Consider the following 23,095-nt stretch of genomic DNA (forward strand, 5'->3'; position numbering starts at 1 on the left):
ATCAAACACAAACTTTTGTTCTACTTTTTTATGATCGTCATAGATTTTTAATCACCAGTTTTCCCGTGTTGTCCTTTACATTAGCACATAAATAAAATGGAATGAATGAAAACATCTCCCCGTAGTGAAAGCCTTTGTATGTTGTCCTACAATGTGTTTCAATAAAAACACATTGAAGGAATTGCTGCTACATCTCATCAAAGCAAAGCAAGAAAAGAATAATCTGTGGAATACATTCTTCAAATTTCGCTCCTTAAAAGTGAAAATGTCCCTTTCCAGGCATCCATTCCCACGCGTCTTCAGTCGCTGCAGCAAACGTGACCTGGACAGCTACTTCCAGAAGGGAGGGGGCATGTGTCTCTTCAACATGCCCAACATGAAGGACCTGGTCGGGGGCAAGAAGTGCGGTAACGGCTTCGTGGAGGACGGAGAAGAGTGTGATTGTGGAGAACCTGATGTGAGCACATTTATTCATTGATAGTTGTCAGAACTACCCCAAAAAACTACCACGAGAGATCAAATGATTCCTAGTGACCATACTATGGAGTCTTTGTATGTTTTTGTCCATTTACTCCATACTGTGGTGTTCTGGTCTTTTAACCTTTTTTTCCACGCTCTACAATTGTCATTCCTTTCCATATGGTATGATGACAGGTATATATGACATAAGTATTTCCAGTTTATGAAACTTAATACTTCTAGTTTCCCGGTATGTCACAAAGTGAGAGTGTGACGACAAGACTCCAGAAAGCTGCACACAGCCCGACTGTTGTTCGGCAGCAAATAGTTCCAACACTTAACTCTGAACAAGATATCCATCTTCTCTTTTCACCTGAAACCAGATCAATTATTCCTTTAATCTGTTACCCCATTGAGAGTGACTTTGCTTCACTCATATCAGCTCTAAAATGTAAATAAGTACATAAGAGGTCTTGACCTTGGAAATAGCAGATCAGTGAAATAGTTTTTTTGCTGATGAAGACTGAAATGTGGTTGAAAGCTCTGCAAAAAGCTAGCATGTGGACCTTGATTTAAGGTTATCGTGTTAGACAAGAACAGGCAACACATATTTTTAATGTATCTATAGACTCACAGCATGATGGGAGCTGCAGTGCCAAAACCTGGACCATGTTTATCCCAAATAGAAATAAGAAAAAGGACAAACAAAGAGTTTCAATGTCCATGAAATAAGAGCTTCTCATATATAATATACAGTATGTTAAGTATAACATTAAGTGAAAAATTATATGTTTGTTTTCTGTTCATTTTCAAAAGTCACTGGTGGAAAAAGCAGCTGTTTTTACTCTTTCACCTCAGGTTATACGCAGTGTATAGCAGTGTCGTTGCGGCCTCATCAATAATGGGCTCTGCGTTGCCGTTGTACAACACAGCTGAAAGATTACTAAAATCTAGATGGAGTGTTTTCACTCAATGAGGCCAGAGGTTAAGTAAACCCTACTTTGGTTCAAACAGCAGAGCAAATTGAAAACAGAAGAAGCAAATTGTTCGCTGACAGCAGCAGCGTCGCTGACGGGGCTGTTTGTTGTGACTCCCACTCAGAGCAGAGCTGACAGTCGAGCTCAGGCTTCTGACAAGCCACCTGTTCTTAGCAATGCAAATGAGACGAGCTACACAACGTAGCTTAATGGTCTCACCTTGTGATTTCACATGACATACATATTGGTGTGGAGATCCAGACTGTAAACTAGACCCAATCCTCTTCCTCTGTTTTTCTTTTTAGAGAGGATGTCAGAATCCACTCATGAACACTCCTGCAACTCACCTTTCAAAAAAAATATTTCTTTTCAACAACCATTATATTAAATTAAAGCTAGGAAGGCACATTTTTTTTTATTTTGAAAATATCAGCGTTGTCAGGAAAGTGGGTTTGTGAAAGTCACAGAGAGACATTTCAAACTTCACACTACACAAAAGTTGGTGGTTTTTCCTCTTGTGTTCACCCATTATCCCCTCTCTGTTCCCTCCGGCTGGCATGCTTTTTTTCCCTGGCTTGAGTAAACTCCCACATTTCTTTTGAGTGGCTTGGCAGAGGGTGCCATGGCAACATTAGATGGTTTCTTTATGGTTGTTGACACAAGAGCAGTAGCAAAATCACATCTGCAGATTTTTATTTTCTTGCCAACATCTGCTGAAAGTGCGACTTGTCAATCACAGTTGTCAAATGTCTGGAACTGCTACCCAGAAGTACTACAGTCTGTCTTAATGTGTATGACCCTTTATTAATGACTTACTACATTTATAACTACTGTCTTTATGTGTATGACCCTTTATTAATGACTTACTACATTTATAACTACTGTCTTTATGTGTATGACCCTTTATTAATGACTTACTACATTTATAACTACTGTCTTAATGTGTATGACCCTTTATTAATGACTTACTACATTTATAACTACTGTCTTACTGTTTACGACCCTTTATTAATGACTTACTACATTTATAACTACTGTCTTTATGTGTATGACCCTTTATTAATGACTTACTACATTTATAACTACTGTCTTTATGTGTATGACCCTTTATTAATGACTTACTACATTTATAACTACTGTCTTTATGTGTATGACCCTTTATTAATGACTTACTACATTTATAACTACTGTCTTAATGTGTATGACCCTTTATTAATGACTTACTACATTTATAACTACTGTCTTAATGTGTATGACCCTTTATTAATGACTTACTACATTTATAACTACTGTCTTAATGTGTATGACCCTTTTTTAATGACTTACTACATTTATAACTACTGTCTTTATGTGTATGACCCTTTATTAATGACTTACTACATTTATAACTACTGTCTTAATGTTTACGACCCTTTATTAATGACTTACTACATTTATAACTGCTGTCTTAATGTTTACGACCCTTTATTAATGACTTACTACATTTATAACTGCTGTCTTACTGTTTACGACCCTTTATTAATGACTTACTACATTTATAACTGCTGTCTTTATGTGTATGACCCTTTATTAATGACTTACTACATTTATAACTGCTGTCTTACTGTTTACGACCCTTTATTAATGACTTACTACATTTATAACTGCTGTCTTACTGTTTACGACCCTTTATTAATGACTTACTACATTTATAACTGCTGTCTTACTGTTTACGACCCTTTATTAATGACTTACTACATTTATAACTGCTGTCTTACTGTTTACGACCCTTTATTAATGACTTACTACATTTATAACTGCTGTCTTAATGTTTACGACCCTTTATTAATGACTTACTACATTTATAACTGCTGTCTTTATGTGTATGACCCTTTATTAATGACTTACTACATTTATAACTACTGTCTTTATGTGTATGACCCTTTATTAATGACTTACTACATTTATAACTGCTGTCTTACTGTTTACGACCCTTTATTAATGACTTACTACATTTATAACTGCTGTCTTTATGTGTATGACCCTTTATTAATGACTTACTACATTTATAACTGCTGTCTTTATGTGTATGACCCTTTATTAATGACTTACTACATTTATAACTGCTGTCTTTATGTGTATGACCCTTTATTAATGACTTACTACATTTATAACTGCTGTCTTAATGTTTACGACCCTTTATTAATGACTTACTACATTTATAACTGCTGTCTTACTGTTTACGACCCTTTATTAATGACTTACTACATTTATAACTACTGTCTTACTGTTTACGACCCTTTATTAATGACTTACTACATTTATAACTACTGTCTTTAGGTGTATGACCCTTTATTAATGACTTACTACATTTATAACTACTGTCTTTATGTGTATGACCCTTTATTAATGACTTACTACATTTATAACTACTGTCTTTATGTGTATGACCCTTTATTAATGACTTACTACATTTATAACTACTGTCTTTATGTGTATGACCCTTTATTAATGACTTACTACATTTATAACTACTGTCTTTATGTGTATGACCCTTTATTAATGACTTACTACATTTATAACTGCTGTCTTAATGTGTATGACCCTTTATTAATGACTTACTACATTTATAACTACTGTCTTTATGTGTATGACCCTTTATTAATGACTTACTACATTTATAACTACTGTCTTTATGTGTATGACCCTTTATTAATGACTTACTACATTTATAACTACTGTCTTTATGTGTATGACCCTTTATTAATGACTTACTACATTTATAACTGCTGTCTTACTGTTTATGACCCTTTATTAATGACTTACTACATTTATAACTGCTGTCTTACTGTTTATGACCCTTTATTAATGACTTACTACATTTATAACTGCTGTCTTACTGTTTATGACCCTTTATTAATGACTTACTACATTTATAACTGCTGTCTTTATGTGTATGACCCTTTATTAATGACTTACTACATTTATAACTACTGTCTTTATGTGTATGACCCTTTATTAATGACTTACTACATTTATAACTGCTGTCTTACTGTTTATGACCCTTTATTAATGACTTACTACATTTATAACTGCTGTCTTTATGTGTATGACCCTTTATTAATGACTTACTACATTTATAACTGCTGTCTTACTGTTTACGACCCTTTATTAATGACTTACTACATTTATAACTGCTGTCTTTATGTGTATGACCCTTTATTAATGACTTACTACATTTATAACGGCTGTCTTACTGTTTATGACCCTTTATTAATGACTTACTACATTTATAACTGCTGTCTTACTGTTTACGACCCTTTATTAATGACTTACTACATTTATAACTGCTGTCTTACTGTTTATGACCCTTTATTAATGACTTACTACATTTATAACTGCTGTCTTACTGTTTATGACCCTTTATTAATGACTTACTACATTTATAACTACTGTCTTAATGTGTATGACCCTTTATTAATGACTTACTACATTTATAACTGCTGTCTTACTGTTTATGACCCTTTATTAATGACTTACTACATTTATAACTGCTGTCTTACTGTTTACGACCCTTTATTAATGACTTACTACATTTATAACTGCTGTCTTACTGTTTATGACCCTTTATTAATGACTTACTACATTTATAACTGCTGTCTTAATGTTTACGACCCTTTATTAATGACTTACTACATTTATAACGGCTGTCTTAATGTGTATGACCCTTTATTAATGACTTACTACATTTATAACTGCTGTCTTACTGTTTATGACCCTTTATTAATGACTTACTACATTTATAACTGCTGCCTTACTGTTTACGACCCTTTATTAATGACTTACTACATTTATAACTGCTGTCTTTATGTGTATGACCCTTTATTAATGACTTACTACATTTCACAACTACTGTTAATTTCAAAATATTTTTCTCAATGACTGTCCTTATTTCTGCTACACTTAATAATGACTAACTAACGTATAACCGTTAGCAAAATGACTTGTATTAATGTCTTACTAAACTGCGGACTTGATGTTTGTAAACCAGATGGTTTATTACCCTGCATAATGACTAACATCTAAAACTTAAACTTTTCACAACCCAAACACTCTTCTTAAAAATGGTCTGCAACCGATATAGGAAAATGATCAAATACTTATATAAACCCTTGGCAAAGAGTGCCATATTAGTGGTACAGTGGTACTGTTTGATGTGTGATGTTGAAGAGGAGGTGAAGTAAGGTGGACTGGGATGGGGCGTGAGTGTGTGTAGCTTTAGGGAATTCTGCGTTTGATCTGATTTGACTTACTTGTGGTAACGTGTGTGTTTGTGTGTGTGTGTGTGTGTGTGTGTGTGTGTGTGTGTGTGTGTGTGTGTGTGTGTGTGTGTGTGTGTGTGTGTGACAGGAATGCACCAATGATTGCTGCAATGCCAATAATTGTACCTTGAAGGAGGAGGCTCAGTGCGCCCATGGAGTGTGCTGCGAGGGCTGCAAAGTAAGAAACACACACACATGCACACACACACACACACACACACACATGGCATCTCAGTATCATTAGTTCACTGTCAGTCAGCATGTCAGTGTGTTGACATACTGTACCCACAGCTTGTGTCAGCTCCCATCACAGCAGGGCTCACACCTACACTTTTCGTCTGTGCTCTCATCTCACTGTACCAATGCAAATCCTGACATCCCATTGTAACACCAAATCCTGCTGAGCTTTAACCTGACAGAGTCAAAATGCTGAAGATGGAATTAACTTCTGCGCTGTCTGCAGAAGAGGAGCTGCTCTTCCTCTCAGTCTGCATTGCAATATGTTTATCTTTCTACACACATTTTGTCCTCTTATTGTGCAGGCTGTTTATGGAATATATTCATATTTGTATACCTATTCCATACTATTATATTCTAGCATATTTTTATATATTGTGTACTTTTCTTACTTTCTACTGGCACAGCTTCTATTTTATTATTATATTAGATAACATATTAAGATTTTTTTTTTGTTTTATTCCATTTATTTTACTCAACTTCTTAATGCCTGTTTTGATTCCTTTCAAAATTCCCCTCAAAGCTGCACTCGTGCACGTTATTCTATCCACACATAAAAGGACTATGAGTAATGTGAAAGGTGTAGATCAGAGGGAAACTGAGGAGATGTTTGAGCTTAACTGTTTTGGTTTTCCGACCCACAAACTGCTCTCAGGCAGCTGTTTTCTGACAACGTCCCTGTTCTTTATCTGCTCGGCAGCAAACAGCCGACACAGTTAGAGACTAGCTGGTGAACATAGTGGAGCATTTAGCAGCTACAGAGACAGAAATGTCCCTCAGGAATTGGTGGAGACCAAACCAGAGAGAAAATATTGGACATTTATTAATCAAGTGGACACAAATCCTCATGAATTCTAATGTTGCTTTGTGTCTGCTGGATGTGGGATCAGTCTATCTTGCAGCTTTAAGTTGGTTTAACTTTAGTAAAAGCATTATAGCAGTATAACAATATTATATAATGTATATTGTTTACCTATCTACACTGTGATGTTTGAAAATTCTGACATGTTTAGTATCTTTTGAAACTCTGGCTCTTAAGTGCTATTCAAGCACAGCATTTGTAAGTTTGTAAAGATTCAACCACCTGCCCACCTCACAGTTACAGAACAACAATGTTGTATTCCACAGTTTAAAAATACTACAGTGCCTATGTTGCGTTAGTTATGCCATGTTATTTATATATTTCTTGATCTGCTGTCTCCAAAAACATGCATAAATGAGCGAATGGGCTCTTATTGACCCCTTTCCTCCCATTCCTTCTGCATTAGTGCAGAACAGACTTTGTATCTTCATTTTATTTTCTATAAGGATTCCAGCCAGTAATCCTGTCCTGGATAATGACACAGTAACACCATTAGTTTGTGATACTTTACTAAATGCAAATTTCTAGGGATATTCACCATTGAAACACATAGACACATAACACATATAAGAAAGGTCCTTTAACTTTAATTTTTACAATAACAATGTGTGTCCATCTACAAGAAAGGGTCCAGAATGCATCATGCCTGTGAGATTCCCCACATCGTAGATGACCTTCACTCGGTATTTCGGTCGTCTTGTGCCCTCCCCTCTTACTGCTTGCTCCCTGTCTCTGCCAGCTGAAGCAGGCCGGTACCATGTGCCGGGGGCCAGCTGGGGCGTGTGACCTGCCAGAGTACTGCACCGGGGCCTCACCTTACTGTCCCGCCAACGTCTACCTGCTGGACGGCTCCTCCTGTCAGTACGGAGTGGCCTACTGCTACAACGGCATGTGCCTCACCCACGAACAGCAGTGCCTGCAGCTCTGGGGCTACGGTAATGAGAAGCCCATTTACACGCAACCCATTCAGTCAATATTACAGGGACGTGCACGCCCTCAGACCAGTGTTAAGCCTTTGTTTGGACGAAGGTTTAAAAACAGTCAGTGCTTTTATCATTGCAATCAATGTTGGTGTAAAACTGCTTCAGACGACAGGAACAGATTTGAATGCAGTAGTGCTGGAGTGTTCTGGAGTTTCTTAACGCAGCGAACAACACGAGCTGGCAGCGGCACTCATCAAAGCTAGACGGGTTTGTTCTTTTTCCCTCTCCGAAGCGTGACAGAGTTTGTGCAGCAGCAAAATAGATAAAAGCCACACGGTGACTCGTGCATCGTCACATTCAACTGTTCTGCTTTATTATTATTTTTTTTATTTTGACAAAGAATAAAAGTTACAGTGCTACTGCTCGGAGAAAAAAATGAGAACAGTGTTGTAATATTAAGTGAAAGTCATAACTTTGATAAAGGTGTAATTTTACAGAGGATACGTTTAGTTGTTCATTCTTTTTTTAATTAATAATCAATAAAATATAAATTCAATTAATAATTTTACTCTCAAAATATGTTTCTTTTTATATTATATAATATTCTTTTTTTTCAACCCCCTGCTCTCAAATGGCTTCGTTCCTCCTCTCGAACAGATCACACTTCATCTTCCTACATAACCGCTTCTCTGTCACCTCCCCAGGCTCATGATCCGTGACACCACCCTCTCCCTCGAGTCCCATATCCGCCAAATCGTCAAATCCTCCTTCTGTCACCTTCGCAATATTGCTAAGATCTGCCCTCTCTCGCACGGCCTGCGACACTCCATACACTGATCCGCACCTTCATTTCCTCCCGTCTCGGCTAATGCACTCACGAATCCTTCACATTCAGGGGGCTGATGGGATATGTTGTGTTTCCAGGAGCCCGACCGGCCCATGATGCCTGCTTTGAAGACGTCAACGCAGCGGGGAATGCCTTTGGGAACTGTGGGAAAGACGAGCACGGCAACTACATGAAGTGTGCGAAAAAGTAAGAGATGCTGCCGGTGATACTGACACATCAAAACACTCATGAAAACATTGTACTATATATAATACAGTATGAGTAGTCTATGCTTTCTGTTGTAGTATATACAATGACTATAAAAGATTCTTGACAGAATTCTTTTTGAAGTTCTGTCACATGAACACCTTTCAACTAGAATTTTCATGAACAAAATCTCTAAAACTTGATACAGCATTATACAAGCTCACGAATACGTGTGTGGACTGTGGCCATGTCTCGTTACAGACCGCTATGGAAGTCCATTTGTGCCAGGAAAAGGGAAAAATGTATGAAATTTTAAAATTGACAAAAAATATGAAAAACTCACAAAACGTTGACATTTTGAGGCGTCAAGTCACTTTTTTATTATACTTTTTTAATTTTTAACATTTCATCTATATGATTTTTTTTTAGCATAAAAGGGTTTCTATCATAGACTGTATACAAGAAGGGGACGTAGTCATGGTGACGTCACCCTCTGGTTTGTGGAACGCCGTTTTGAAGCCTCGAGTTCGGCGACGGACATCTTGGAATTCGGCCGTTGCCATGTTGGTTTTTTCCGCAAGTTTTAAGACACGTCAGCATCGGCTTCACTCGACAGAACCGGAGGTTGCTGCCTGGTTTCTACAGACATGGGTCAACACACTTATGTATTGATCAGTTGTGTAATGTAAAAAGAGGTTCCTACTAATGAATCCACAGGGAATCTCTACAGTTTCCCTCAGCTCTGCAGAGCATGTAGCCTCTTTTAGCTGAATGTTTGGGTTTTACGAGCCACAACTTTACTGTTTGGTTTACACATTATGACTAATAATGACTTTATAAGGCCATATTCATTCTATGCAGTATTGCTGGAGGGACGGAAGGCAGGGTGGAACCACAACCAAGACAGATCCTCAGACCCTGCTGCAGTAAAATGAGAGGTTTTCTAAAGGGACTCTGGTGCTTGATAACACCACCGCTTATGTCCACAAGAAACACAGAAATAAACACAAACTTAAAGCTTAACGTAGTGTTGAAATGACAACAAAATGTGAACATTCAGTTACAAGTCTCTGCTGCTGTTAGCGAGCACACTTTATCTGAACTGAGCGTTTCATCATTCATGCTAACATACACACCCACACACAGTCAGGCCCTCTGTACACTGTCAACACATGGCCTCTGAATTTCCATGGCACTGCGCCAGAGATAATTACAGAGCCAAATTAGTGACTTAGCTATGTAAATGAGGCTGTGGATTAAAGTGTTTGATGGCTGCAATGTATGATCCACCAATGCCCAAATCCATTATGAAGTCCCACAGGAGTCATTAGAGTGTTTTCTGGTGATGTTAAGACATGTGAATAATCTACCCAAAGCTCTGCCCGTCATTCTGTAATCCTAATAATTCCTTTTCATTTATTGTGTGTGTGTGTGTGTGTGTGTGTGTGTGTGTGTGTGTGTGTGTGTGTGTGTGTTTTACCTGTTACTTGAATCACCATTTTAATAAGAAAGATGCAGCTGTTGAGTCTTTTAAAAGTTGTGTTGAGGCGCCGAGAGTATCCAAAAGACTCACACTTCCTGTTTAAGGCTGAATCTATGGGTTTGCATTGTCAATAAAATGTAATCAGCTCTAAAATGTTCAATGTCTTTTTCGAATGCATTGTATTTATTACACCATAAAGGGGAATATTTGTTTTAGAATTTACATTCTAATCAAAATGGTCCTATGCTGTAGAACAACAGAATATAGATAGATAGATTAAATAATGAACCAGGCATCCATGCAAATTGATCAAGTTTCGTCTGGTCCTTCACAACACAGATTCACTGGCAGAGGTCAAACTCTGCCTGATACTCACTGTCATCAGTCTATCTCCTCTCACATGTGTGTGTGAATGAGCGTGGAGCTCTAATGACTGACCATAAAGAGTGAAATGTTTCTTTGTATGTGTTTGTATCCTCCCCCCCCCCCCCCCCCAGTGATGCAAAGTGTGGTAAGATCCAGTGTCACAGTGCTGCCAAGAAGCCCAAAGGCACCAACGCCGTGTCCATCGACACCACCATCAAGACGGGCGGCATTGAGGTGAAGTGCCGCGGCACCTACGTCTACAGCACCCAGGACGGCCAGGGGGACCTGCCCGACCCCGGCCTCGTCATGACCGGCACCAAGTGTGGCGAGGGCAAGGTCGGTTCAGTCACTGGAGCGATTTAGTCCACATATACTGTACATGTGATCAGTGGTGTGACATATAGTGAATGAGTATGGTTTTCCCTCTCCACAGCATGGAAGGACCATTAAATCAACAGTTTTTTTAATCTGTACCAACACTTGTCACAACACTGTGTGACCGAGCCTTGTTCTTGGTATTACAATTGGCGCCGCCGTCACAAAAACCACCGCATCGGTTTTCCTCGGAGCCTATAGCTTCTACCAGCAACACGGGACACACTGCACATTGTTTTCCATAGTTGCTCCACCGTCGGCCATTTCCGCTACTGGGGATAGTAAGAGCAAGGGATGTGCTGGTAACTGAGGATAGCTACCGATGGCTTCAGAGGAAGACTAAAGCGCCGTCCTCTTCCTGTGTCGATGGTTGAAGGACTCCCTCTGTGCTGTAAACGGAGCCTACATTTACCAGGAGGCAGACAGCACTGCATAGTGACAGCGAGGCTTATAGGGAACCAATCTCAACGCAGAGGGTGTTCTTATTCTACAGCCATTTTATGTGCAATCAGCATTTATTTGTCAATGCCACTTAAAAAATGTTGAAAGCTGAACCTGTGTGAATCCAGCAGGATGTGAACGTGATCAGCCAATAGGAACCGTAGCAGTGTGGATTCAGGTGTTTATCGGAACAGCTTTTGAAGCTTAACTCACACCGTTCTCTGTGCCGGTTCTTCGACTTGACCTCGAGATGGTAGTCACACATCTGTGTTCCCTTTGCTATTAGTCACTAATATTCTCCTTCTGCATAAATGATGCAGGTTTTACAACATCCCTCTTCATACGAGACTAAATGTCACATGGACCCAGTAGGTCTGTTCTGTGTCCGCTGCTTGTTTAAGGCACTACTTTTATTCCAACACTGATTTGGTTGCAAGTCAGATGCTGAGTAGAATATCAATTTCTGAGCAAACCCACCTACAGACACACACAAAAATCATACAAAATGAGGGCGGAATTATGCATGTGAAATACATATGTATGAAAACAAACACACACACACACACACACACACACACACACACACACACAGAGGATCTGCAGTCACCTCCATTCCACCAGTAAATTCTATTTCTCTGTCTGTCTATATTGCTTTCCCTCTGCAGCACATTCAGCCACTTGGATTCCAGTCCGGCTATTGTGCGGACGCACTGAAAGGACTGAATAGTGCCGCATGAGTAATATATTATAAATAGGCAGCCGAGAATATTGTCTGTCATCCAGCGTGATGAATTCTGAGTCATCATATTAAACGGGCCTCTTCTCAGCAATAAATGCATACATAGCACAAAGCTGCTGCCTCTAATCACACAGTCACACATTCACTTATGCTTAAATTGATTCCTGTGCAAACAATAGTGAAGCAACAGCAGCAGGCAGAGCAGAGATACAGTACTAATGCAAGTACTAATACCAGTAATACAACTCAGTGATGGAGTTCTACACAAAACGAGCTGCACTGTGACCTGCAGTTTGCAAGAGAAGATACAAAGAAGTTACTGCTGCTGTTTAACCCTAACCCAGAATACATGAGGTCACGATGCCTCAGAATGTTCACAGACAGTAATGGGATTGTTTCTACAACTACAGCAAGGTTTGATTGAGATGAACAGATTGATACCAGAATAAAATCAACCGGACAGAAACAGGTTCTTCAGATACAAGATTCAAATCTGCAGCAGTGTATGAAAACACCTCCAAAAACAATTACAATTATATTATAAAAAATAAAGTGCCGCCAATAAACTCTTAATTCTCCAGATGCTGGATGTACTTAGAATCAATCCCTCAGCAGCCAATCATGTTGTAGGTCTATAGCTGTGTCATCAACACACACCTGATCCGTTTGGCTTTCAAATGGTTTTCCCAAGTAATAAATAGAATTTAGAAAACGCATAAATTATTTCTGTAAAAGTGTTTGTATTGCTTGTTTTGTTTATTTGCTTTCTGTTCACACATTCATCCGGCTCTCCCTGCTTTCCACAAACTTTTATTCAACAAGAAAAATGAATCGATGTTTCAAGTAGAGTAGACCGCTGCACCATCGTTCCTGGTCTTCCTACAAAACAACGAGGTTGTAACTTGTATACAGAGCTGAGGACCGGCCTACATCACGAGCCCTTAGATCTCCCACCGCTGGTTTTCTGGATTCTCAAAACTCCACCAAAAAAAGAAAAAAGGAATGGCGAGATGCAGAGGCAGGATCTGATGACATTTTAAACTGTACTTAAAAATATGTGTTTAACCTTTAAGACTTTTTCTAGCACCATTTCTTACAACGTGCGTGTTTCACATGCGTTTCTGAATGACGTTGTGTGTCTAAAAATGTCTTTTCATTAGTTGAACTTTTTAAATTGTTGACTTTTCTGCAACGCTAAGCACTCCAACCTTTTTATTTTTTTATGTAAAGCACTTTTAGCTGCATGTCATGTATGGAAAGTGCCAAACAGATGAAGCTTTATTATTGTTATTATTATTATTATTATTACATAAGAGTTTTTTGGATGGTTTGGTTTTATGCATTGTTGGCTGTTCGGTGGAATTAGAAGACAGTGTTTTTCCAGCAGGCTCTATAAACTCCTCTTCACACAGCTGAGATGCAAAAGCAATGAGCAATGAGCAATTCCCATCCTGTTAGTCTCTGTGTCACTGACTCACCCTTCACACCGCTAAAGTCTGCTTCTACATGAGTTCTTTGTGTCAACATCTGTTCCAACAAAGTTCAGGTACAAACTTCTTCGAAAAGAAAACGCCACTCCATCATGATGTAAATGCTTATTAAAATGAGTATCAGAGCAGCAGTAGAGACTAAATGTGTTTGATAAAAAACGCTCAATAAACATCAGTACAAGCTGGAAGTGATTTAAAACAGGATAGTGATGCTGCTTGGCCGATCTCTTCAGGCAGCCAGGTTGTTCCAAAGCCCAAGGGCACTGGGAGAAGGCAGATCAAAGTCTGTGTGAGTGTGTGTGTGTGTGTGTGTGTGTGTGTGTGTGTGTGTGTGTGTGCACGTGTGTGTGTGTGTGCACTGTAATCTTTAACACAGTATGTGATCATTCTGCTTGTGTTGCCACAGGTGTGCAGAGACCGCCGATGCCAAAATGCCTCTTTTACCGAGCTGGAGACTTGCATTGGACGCTGTCACGGCAAAGGGGTGAGCACACACACACACACACACACACTCTCACAGGCACACAGAGCCATGCAACAGACTTAACTCACTTAGCTGCCGGGCACGGCTCCCTAATCTTATTGTCACACTGTGTCCTTGGGCAAAGGTAGAGCTTTGCAGCGATGTCACCCAGACTGTCGTGAAAAGGCTGGAAAATAGATGGCTGGAATACAACGGCAACTGAAGTGATGAACTATTCATTGGTGCAGTACAAGCAAGCCTGAGGCAGATAAGGAGGAACCATACATAGTTTATGAGCCAGTAACCAAGCTCTGGAGAGGAGTGTTAGGGGCTGAAACACTTGTTACTTTGGGAGAAGATGAGGATGAAGGTAGGGATTATTTATCAGGGAACTCTGACTTTGAACTCTTGTCGGATGGTGGAGATTATTTATATAGTGTTGATTGTATGAGTGGCCTTCAAACATTTTACTTGTAAATTTTACATTTTACTGTGTAAAGAATTGTTAAAATACCCATTAAGTCGAACAGGATTGGCAAATATAGAACATGGACGAGTGGACAGAGAAATGGATGGATACTAAGAGACACCCATTTAAGTTCAGCTGATGATATGATTACAGACTTGCTGAGTTAAAGGCAGCTGTCTGATGTCCTACTGCATCCTACTGACTTCTGTCACCAGCAGGAGTCACTACATTTTATTCCTGGGCCTTCAGCGCTGTCGTACTACAGTCATTATGACGCCACAGCTACGGTTATTATTTGTTTCTAGGGGTGTAATAATACACGTATTCTAATTAAACCGTTCGGTACGAGGCTAAAGAACCGAACAATACGTTTGAATAATACTAGTGCATCTGGAAAATGCAGAAGCTTAAATTGTGGGAAATATAATGTTTTCGGTGGACTGCGCTCACAGAGGAGACAACGGGCTGTGTGACCTCTGAACCCAGAACAAAAAAAACAAAAAACAGCTGAGGCACCGCTAAACTAGCTTAACGGGAAAACAACCGCGGCAAACCCCGAGATGACCGGATGCTCCGTCATTAACGGACAATGCATAGTCAGCATAGTCAATGTAATTAACACAATGACAAGAACAAACTCACAAGAACCAGTCACATATATTTATATGACAACAAAGCAACAAATCAATCCAGCAACACTGCAGCGCTAAAACAAGTGTAACTGAAGAGCACGAGCCATTCAAATAGTATTCACATCAGAGGGAACAATATTAACCATATCATAAAAACCACACCATAGAAAATCTAACAGTAGTAACACTACTGCAGATGTAAAAACAAAGCAGTTCACTTACCAAAGCTGCTGTTCACTTAAAGACAAAGTCCATCCTCCTTTCTTTGATTACAAAGAGTAGAAAATAGATTCTACACCAAGCAAAACGCTAAAAATGTCATAACTTCTCTTACGTATGTTTCAACCTGAACTCTTACTAAATATCAACTTCTGCTATCTAGCTTTCTGTTTGACTAAAGTCACGCTGGCCCACTGACCAATCACAGCGCACCTTAATGCTGACGTACTTAGCAGGTACCTGGGTAGCTCTGGCACATCAAAGAATACGTCCAACATGTCAAACTAAAGATCTGACTGGTTGAAGACGATGACAATCAACAATATCGTTTCCATTTGCAAAGTCTGTCCAGCGGGCCTCGGGCCTCTCTCCTTACATAGAGACATAGAGGTGAAATCTGATTGGATAAGAGCTCTACTTAAAACAAGCTGCACTGGAAGCAGAGCAACAGAGGAAGACAGGAGCTGTGCAGTGAGAAAATAAGATAATGGGGAAAATAATTAGAATACATGTAGTGTATTTATGAGAAATTATAAAATAGCTATAATTTTGTGATTCTGTTTAGGCCCTGACGGCCCACCACTGGTCAGTTGTGCCTGTTGAAGCTCATGTCCAAGCCGGTAACAACTTACAATGAATAGAAAGGCTGGTTTCTACAGTGCTAGATAGGAACTTTCTTTTTTAGATGCTGACAACTCAGATAGCATTGTTTGTATTTACTTACATTTTCTTTTTCTGCTCCATATGCACATAGGTGTCGGTGCTCCTCTAAATGAAATGGTCTCTCACACAAAATGAACTGTATGTAGATTGAATAGATCCAGAGGTATATAGTCTGAATTGGATTGAGTACACATACAGTACACTGCATTACTAGTTTATCAGGTACACTTGACAAGCCAGATTGTGATTTATTTAGTCATTTTTCTACATGGAGTTCCACTGGGCTCAGGAGGAAACACAGCAGCGTAAAGCAATATGGCCGTTGCCGGTATGTCTCTTTGATAGCTGAGGGGTTTCAGGCCGAAGCTGCCGACACGCTTTTGTCTGCAGCGTAACGTTTGTGGAGCCACAGCAAAATAAACCCTCAACCTTCTCCAGCGTGAAGACATGCGAACCAGTCTGAGGCACACACACAGAAACAGTTGGGATTCTCAATTTCATGCTGTATCATCACAAATCCATCCCAAAGTTACAACTTTATTAGTTTGGCAAATGATGTTTAAGTACGTCATCAGTGGACAATATAACCTATAGCATTATAGTCTCACTAAAACCCCTCGCCGAGATATTTTACAGATGTATCTCTTTTATTCAACGGGTCTCTGGAGACACTTCAGTCCTTCAAGGAGTTCTCAGGCCTCTGAGTGAGCCGACTGTAGCTGTGAATGACAAACTGATGCTGGTAGCTGTAGCTTAGGACAGACAGCATGTTATTAGTATTGCTGTTGAACTGTTGGACTACATCTACACCATGTGTGTGAGCAGGAAAACCTTTTCTAAAGCCCCGCCTCTAACTCCACTCATAGCTGAGCAATTGAAGCAAAGGTCCAGTAGTCCTGCCCGGCTTTGGACTTCTACACAAGCATGTGCATCAATGCATTACGAGTGACTTTCATAGTATGGAGGGTCAGGTCTTTTATTATCAACTCCCCAAAACTAAAAACACAAGAGCCACAGTGTAAGGACTGGATTCTAACATGAGTCACTAAACTTGGCATGCCTGGCTCACTAGCTTACTAGCCACATTAGTAGCCTAGCATTACTTCCAAGGCCAAGAGTTAGCACATCCTTGGCTAACAAACTGTTTTTGTGGGGTTATGGGGGGGGGATTCAGATTGATGGAGGCTGGAACCAACGATAGCTTCAACCTTTTTGATTTGGCACACAGAGTCTTCTTCCTGATGACGGAGTTTTGTATTCAGAGAAAAGAGGATGTTGAGAGTCTGCAAAGCTTTCTGTTACTTGTTTCATGACTGCCTGCTCACACAGGCTTTGCATGAGCTCATAGTCCATGTTCTCTATTACCTTTTTCTCCTCTGCATTCTATTGCACAGGTTGTCCAGCAAAGAAGGTTGTCTTTGTGGACAACTTAGTATTTGTACGAGGACACGAGAGTGATTGTGATGAGGCTCATGATCCTCGGGTCAAGGACCATCTCCTGTGCTTTGGTCACACAACGTGATGAAGGCGTCCTTCTCATCGTGGTACTTGTGTCCTTGTGGGGCTGAAAACCACAGCATCATCAGCATATTTTAACATATAGTTTTTATAAACTTTTGTCACACTCTCCTGCAGTCATTAGTGGACAAAGTAAAAAGTGCCGGTGATATCACGCAACCTTGTGGGACCGCTGTATCGCTGCGTATGTCTCTGACAGCGTGACTTGCTGCGTCTTATTAGCTTAAGAAGAATAAAGCTGTTTAATGAGAGCAGTGTCGACACTCACAACCTTCAGCTCCTCTACAACCAGGTAGAGTTGCACAGTAGTAGACGCTGAACTAAAATCAATCATCTTTCTTTATGTAAAGGAAAACTCAAAATGCAGGCATCGTGTGACGATTCAAAACATAATGGAGTAGGATGCATTGAGGCTGTTCTGTATCGCTTTCAAATGTCTTTTTTTTTCGGGCCACGATAACAAACATCGACTAGAGAAGAGCTCCATCGATCAGTTTGGCCTATTAATCTGCACCAATAGGATGTTTTACAAACTATCGCTGTCGGTGGAGCTGGGCTATGACAGAGGTCGATAGCAGTGCAGTCACACAGGGATCACAGAGGGCGGGGCGGGGCTTGGCACTCAGTGTTCTCCAGCCCTAAATGCATGACGGGCTTCAAATATTGACCCGTTTTCAGTTCAGTCCTGCCCACTCGAATATAAAACACGACACTATCAGCTCTCTGTTGATAAAGTGGCTATCTGCTCTTTCTGGCTCCGAACTAACTTTATTTTATCAACCTTTAAAAATCCACTGTCGGTCGTCCTGTGGGGTTTTTTTGGGCGGCGTTGTCGGATCGCGGTGCAGCTCCGCCTGGTGGAGGCTGCTAACTTCCACCAACCTCAGTCAGATAAAGCATCAATGAGTCACTGGGATGTACTCTCACCCTGCGCTCTCTCTGCTACTAGATGATAGAGATGACGGGTGGCTGGGGATGCATTTTGGTCATTTTACTAACAAGGGGGGGACGGCATCCCTCCTCACCTCCCCCTCACCCTTCAAATCGCCTACTGGTTCAGTGCACAGCGGGCCTTCTGTGACACAAGCCTTTGGAAATTGGGCCGTCGTCTGAAAGGCTCATTGGGCACTGGTGTGAAGATTGACTTCTTCCACAATATGGGAACATGCTAATGTCAATTCCTCCTCGCACCTTAAATCCAAAACCTTTCTAAAACCCTATGAAGTGTTACTACACTTTCATACATGGTGTGTGTGAGTCTAAGGCCTAGTTTGTGTTGTGACTGCTGTATTGCTTGTTTTGACCCTCAGAAGTCTTACACGTCTTTGTTTACTGCATCCACTGGACTGTAGAAGGAATGGGCTTACCAGGCACTGAAATATTATGAGCGAGTAGAAATAACACCAGACGTATCCTCTCCTCCTCTAATCCCCTTCTCCCTCCATCTTCACTGTGTTGTTTCATGCTGTTTGTCTCCTTCCTGTTCGCTGCTCTCAGTGTAGCAGTCGATGGATAATGAAAGTGGCTTTGAGTCAGGATTATTCTAAATAGATCGTTTTTTTGCCTCCTTCCAGCTTAGGGACTCCTCCCGTGTTAGGGTGTGTTTTTTAATTCAACATTTTCATACGATTCATATTGATCCGAGGGCTTTTTGGAGTGTGCTGGATGTCCGTACAAATAAAGAGGAATAATGAGCAGAGGAAGCACTCTGAGCTCTACTGGAATGCTTCTTTTAAAAAACAGGAGATGTCATTAAAAAAGCTTTGAACATATTAGAAGTCCTGGAGATTGAGAGAGCTAAAGGATATGTTATATATCAATGACGGTGTGTTTAAATCCAGGTCATGGCATTTCTCATCACACAGATGTTCCTGTCTTAACTTTGTATCATCTAAACATATCTGTAAAAATAGGCCCAAAACTGACGAAGAGGATGTCTCAATGAAAGCACACCAGGCCTCCTGAAGCTGAAGTAAAGCGCTTTTAAGAATCAGTTAACAACTGTGAGCCCTCCATGTTGACCAAGTGCTAATGGGCTAAAAAGGCATGTTAATCACTGATAGGATAATTACATCTGGATGTAATTGGAGCATGGCAGTATTTTCTCTTTCATTTAGGGGCGATGAATTACTCAACAGGTCTGGAGATATTAATCAAGTTTAAATGCTAATCGCTAGAGAAAAAAAAAAAGTTTCTTTTCACAAGTTTAAGGCCGGTTAATTAAAAACTTTACGTAGGGAAGGAAAGAGACTTTGATTCCTCTTCAGGTCACAGAGGTGGCAGATTACTGGTCATGACTCAGAGATCTGTAGTGGTCAAGTGGCTAGCAGCCATTTTTATTCTTGACTGAGTCTTTTTTTATGGGACCCTTCCCTGGACTATTAGAGGAATTCTAACACCCCCCTCCCAATCCTAGAAAAAATATAGAAATACTGAATTGGTACAATTTAACTTAGTGGCCTGTGGCAAACGCAACAGCCATGTTTTTATGTCGCGTTTGAAGTTGTGTGTCGTGGAACACAACGATTGATGCAAATCTCAACACTGCGCGCACAAAGATCGCTGGTGGTAGGAGTGAGTAATATGGATGTAACCCTCCACCACAGTATACGTAATCTCACTGCTGCATTCCACCAGGGGAGTTAAACATATGCCCCGAGGGCCAGAAGCGGCACGCCAAAGGGTCCAATCCGGCCCACTGGAGGACTGCGCCAAGTGTAAAAATGGCAGAGAAGTCATTTATTCCAAATTCTCAATGAAATGCACTGCACTTCCTATTTGTCAAGATGTCCTCATCAGAGCGGTTCTGATACGCTATTATAGATTCTACGTTCTTGCATACAGGCTACATGACACAACACTGTCAGGTGCAGGATGCTGCTCTTGGAAAATGTCTTTGTCAAAAAGGAGAAAAATGGACAAGTTCCTTTTTCTTCACAGAGGTAAATGAGAAGCTGATGTGACTGGTGTGTTCACTGCACCTTTCAGCGCTCAAGGAATATAACCTAATATTTCAGCGAGACATCTCAGGCTGTTCAGTTGGATTATATGAGCTGAATGACTTTTGTATTTCCTTTATAAAGACCAGGGCCCAATTAACCCACTAGGGGGCCCTGTGGCAAAACTAAGTTGTGGGCCCCGACTTGTTCCTTTTACTCTCTGTACAACCTGTAGGTCCTGTGTGAGTGTGAGTCGATTTAAGTAGTTCCCTTTCAGTTTATACTGTGCTTTAGTGGTGCATATTCCTAATCAAATAGTCAAGAACAAATAGAAACACTTTGGCGTGAGATATCATTGCTCACTCTGTGTGTGTTGTGCAGTCTTTATACGGTGAATAAGTGAAGGTAGAGGAAGGAAAATCCCATTAAAACACAAACAGAGCCCAAAAAAATGAGTGCTTTTAACCTGCAGGCACACACATACAGGATTACACTGAGACCGAACAGCATATCACATCAACCAATGCCTCGTGTGTGTGTGTGTGTGTGTGTGTGTGTGTGTGTGTGTGTGTGTGTGTGTGTGTGTGGTTATAGATGTGTAACAGTAATGGGAACTGCCACTGTAGTCGCGGCTGGGCGCCACCCTTCTGTGAGAAGCCAGGACTCGGCGGCAGTGTGGACAGCGGACCTGTCCAGTATGACAGTGAGTTCACACACACACACACACACACACACACACACACACACATACATAAGGTGAGTCCTGCTATTGTGCCGAGCCGTCCCCCCATCTGCACACTGATGGGATGAAGTAGAAAGTGGATAAATGTGTATCAAAACCCAGGTTTTCCCTCCATGATACTGTGATCAGATTACCAGGAGCGTCACCATCTCACTGTGGACTCAGTTACAATACAGTAACTATGTTCATGTAAAAAGAGCCGTTTGTTTGGTGTTTGTGTGTACAGATGTGGTGTAAAATGCAATTTTCAGAAGAGTTTCAGCGTTTGCTTTTGCAAGAGATGTAAGATATGTATTCATTTGTGTGTTATGTTTTTGTTTTTTGAGTGTAGAGTTACATAGCTGTAGAAGTGACAGAGACACATCTGCACAGACAGTTATTAGAAAATGATGAAAACCATTTACGGATATGTGGAAGAGACTACAGGAGTAAACAGGATATGATTCACATCATGGATACTAGTGTGTATGTAAACACACTCAGTGTGTGTGTGTGTGTGTGTGTGTGTGTGTGTGTGTGTGTGTGTGTGTGTGTGTGTGTGTTTCCACAGGTCAAGTGGGGCTGGTGGTGGGGCTGCTGTTTGCCTTCCTGTTGGTCCTGCCTGCAGTGCTGCTGCTGTTCTACTGCTACAGGATCAAGACTTCCTATTACCATAAGTGGCTTTCCCAGAGAGAGAAGAACAAGAGCAACAAGTACTGTATCCCGTCTGTCTGTCTGTCTGTCTGTCTGTCTGTCTGTCTGCTAAAAACACATGACAGACGTTACTTGAACTACATCCAGAACAGAGTGGAATTCACGAAATTACATATTCTGTATAAGATATCATTGCATCACTGTAGGTTATTACTTTTTGACATTCCCATAATTTATCGTACGTTAAAAGGTAACTTTAGTATGTTTCAACCTGGAACCATAGACTGCATATAAGAAGTAGACGTAGTCATGGTGACGTCACTCATTGGTTTGTGCACTGCTGTTTTGAAGCCTCAAGTTTGGTGATTTCACCGTCACTATCTTGGCTCCCGGCCGTCGCCATGTTGTTTTTTTGCAACCATATTTGGAATGTGGAGGAGTGACGTAGATGGCGTATACGGCTCTGGTAGTGGTAGCGACCTGTCAATCACCATGTAGCCCGCCCTAAATCATCCCCTGCTTTATGGTCTGTTTGACTCTAAATGGACCATAATGTACTAAATGAACATCATGCTGTATTGAAGAAGACTGTAAACTAGAGATTGAGACCATAAACTCATGTTTACAATGTTTACTGAGGGAATAAATCAAGAGAGAAGTAGAGTCATTTTAGACTAGACTTCTATACAACCAGAGGAGTCGCCCCCTGATGGACATTAGAAAGAATGCAGGTTTAAGACACTTCAACATCAGCTTCACTTGTTAGAACTGGAGGTTGCCGCCTGCCTGGAACCCGTTTTCCAACGTTTTTGTGTCCAAGTGGCTAGTGGGGACATTTTTTAAGTGGTACCAGTATTGAGCGAGAGCACTGCTCTGTAACTTAGTCTCACTCAAGGAGAAGTCTCATAAATCCTTACGAGAGTTGACTTGTTTCCAGTAGACAACGGTAGAAACGTGAGTGAGAGTTGGAGATAGGAGTGTCAGAGTTTGTTGTATTGGAGTACAGAAAGTTTAGCTTAGTGTTTGAAGAGATTTTCATTGTCATGGCTGAATAGATGTTTTCGACAATGGTAATGCAACGCAAGATTTCCGAAGGAGACTTCTCTTTGAGCGTTAACAAATGGACCGGAT

General features: G+C 40.5%; 1 protein-coding gene across 1 annotated transcript in view; it reads left to right on the top strand.

Moving 5' to 3' along the window:
- The window catches only part of adam19a (ADAM metallopeptidase domain 19a), a 149,450-nt gene that overhangs the window by 118,235 nt on the left and 8,120 nt on the right, over positions 1-23,095 (top strand). Inside the window, exons 12-19 of the mRNA XM_068713695.1 lie at positions 280-457; positions 5,826-5,915; positions 7,576-7,771; positions 8,684-8,792; positions 10,773-10,977; positions 14,093-14,170; positions 21,184-21,292; positions 21,882-22,023. Coding sequence (XP_068569796.1) covers positions 280-457; positions 5,826-5,915; positions 7,576-7,771; positions 8,684-8,792; positions 10,773-10,977; positions 14,093-14,170; positions 21,184-21,292; positions 21,882-22,023 — 1,107 coding nt within the window. The remainder of the gene's footprint in view (positions 1-279; positions 458-5,825; positions 5,916-7,575; positions 7,772-8,683; positions 8,793-10,772; positions 10,978-14,092; positions 14,171-21,183; positions 21,293-21,881; positions 22,024-23,095) is intronic.

This window comes from Cebidichthys violaceus, unplaced genomic scaffold, assembly GCF_023349555.1.
Source record: "Cebidichthys violaceus isolate CVI_PGR_0920_01 unplaced genomic scaffold, fCebVio1.0.p SCAF_19, whole genome shotgun sequence".
NCBI lineage: Eukaryota > Metazoa > Chordata > Actinopteri > Perciformes > Stichaeidae > Cebidichthys > Cebidichthys violaceus.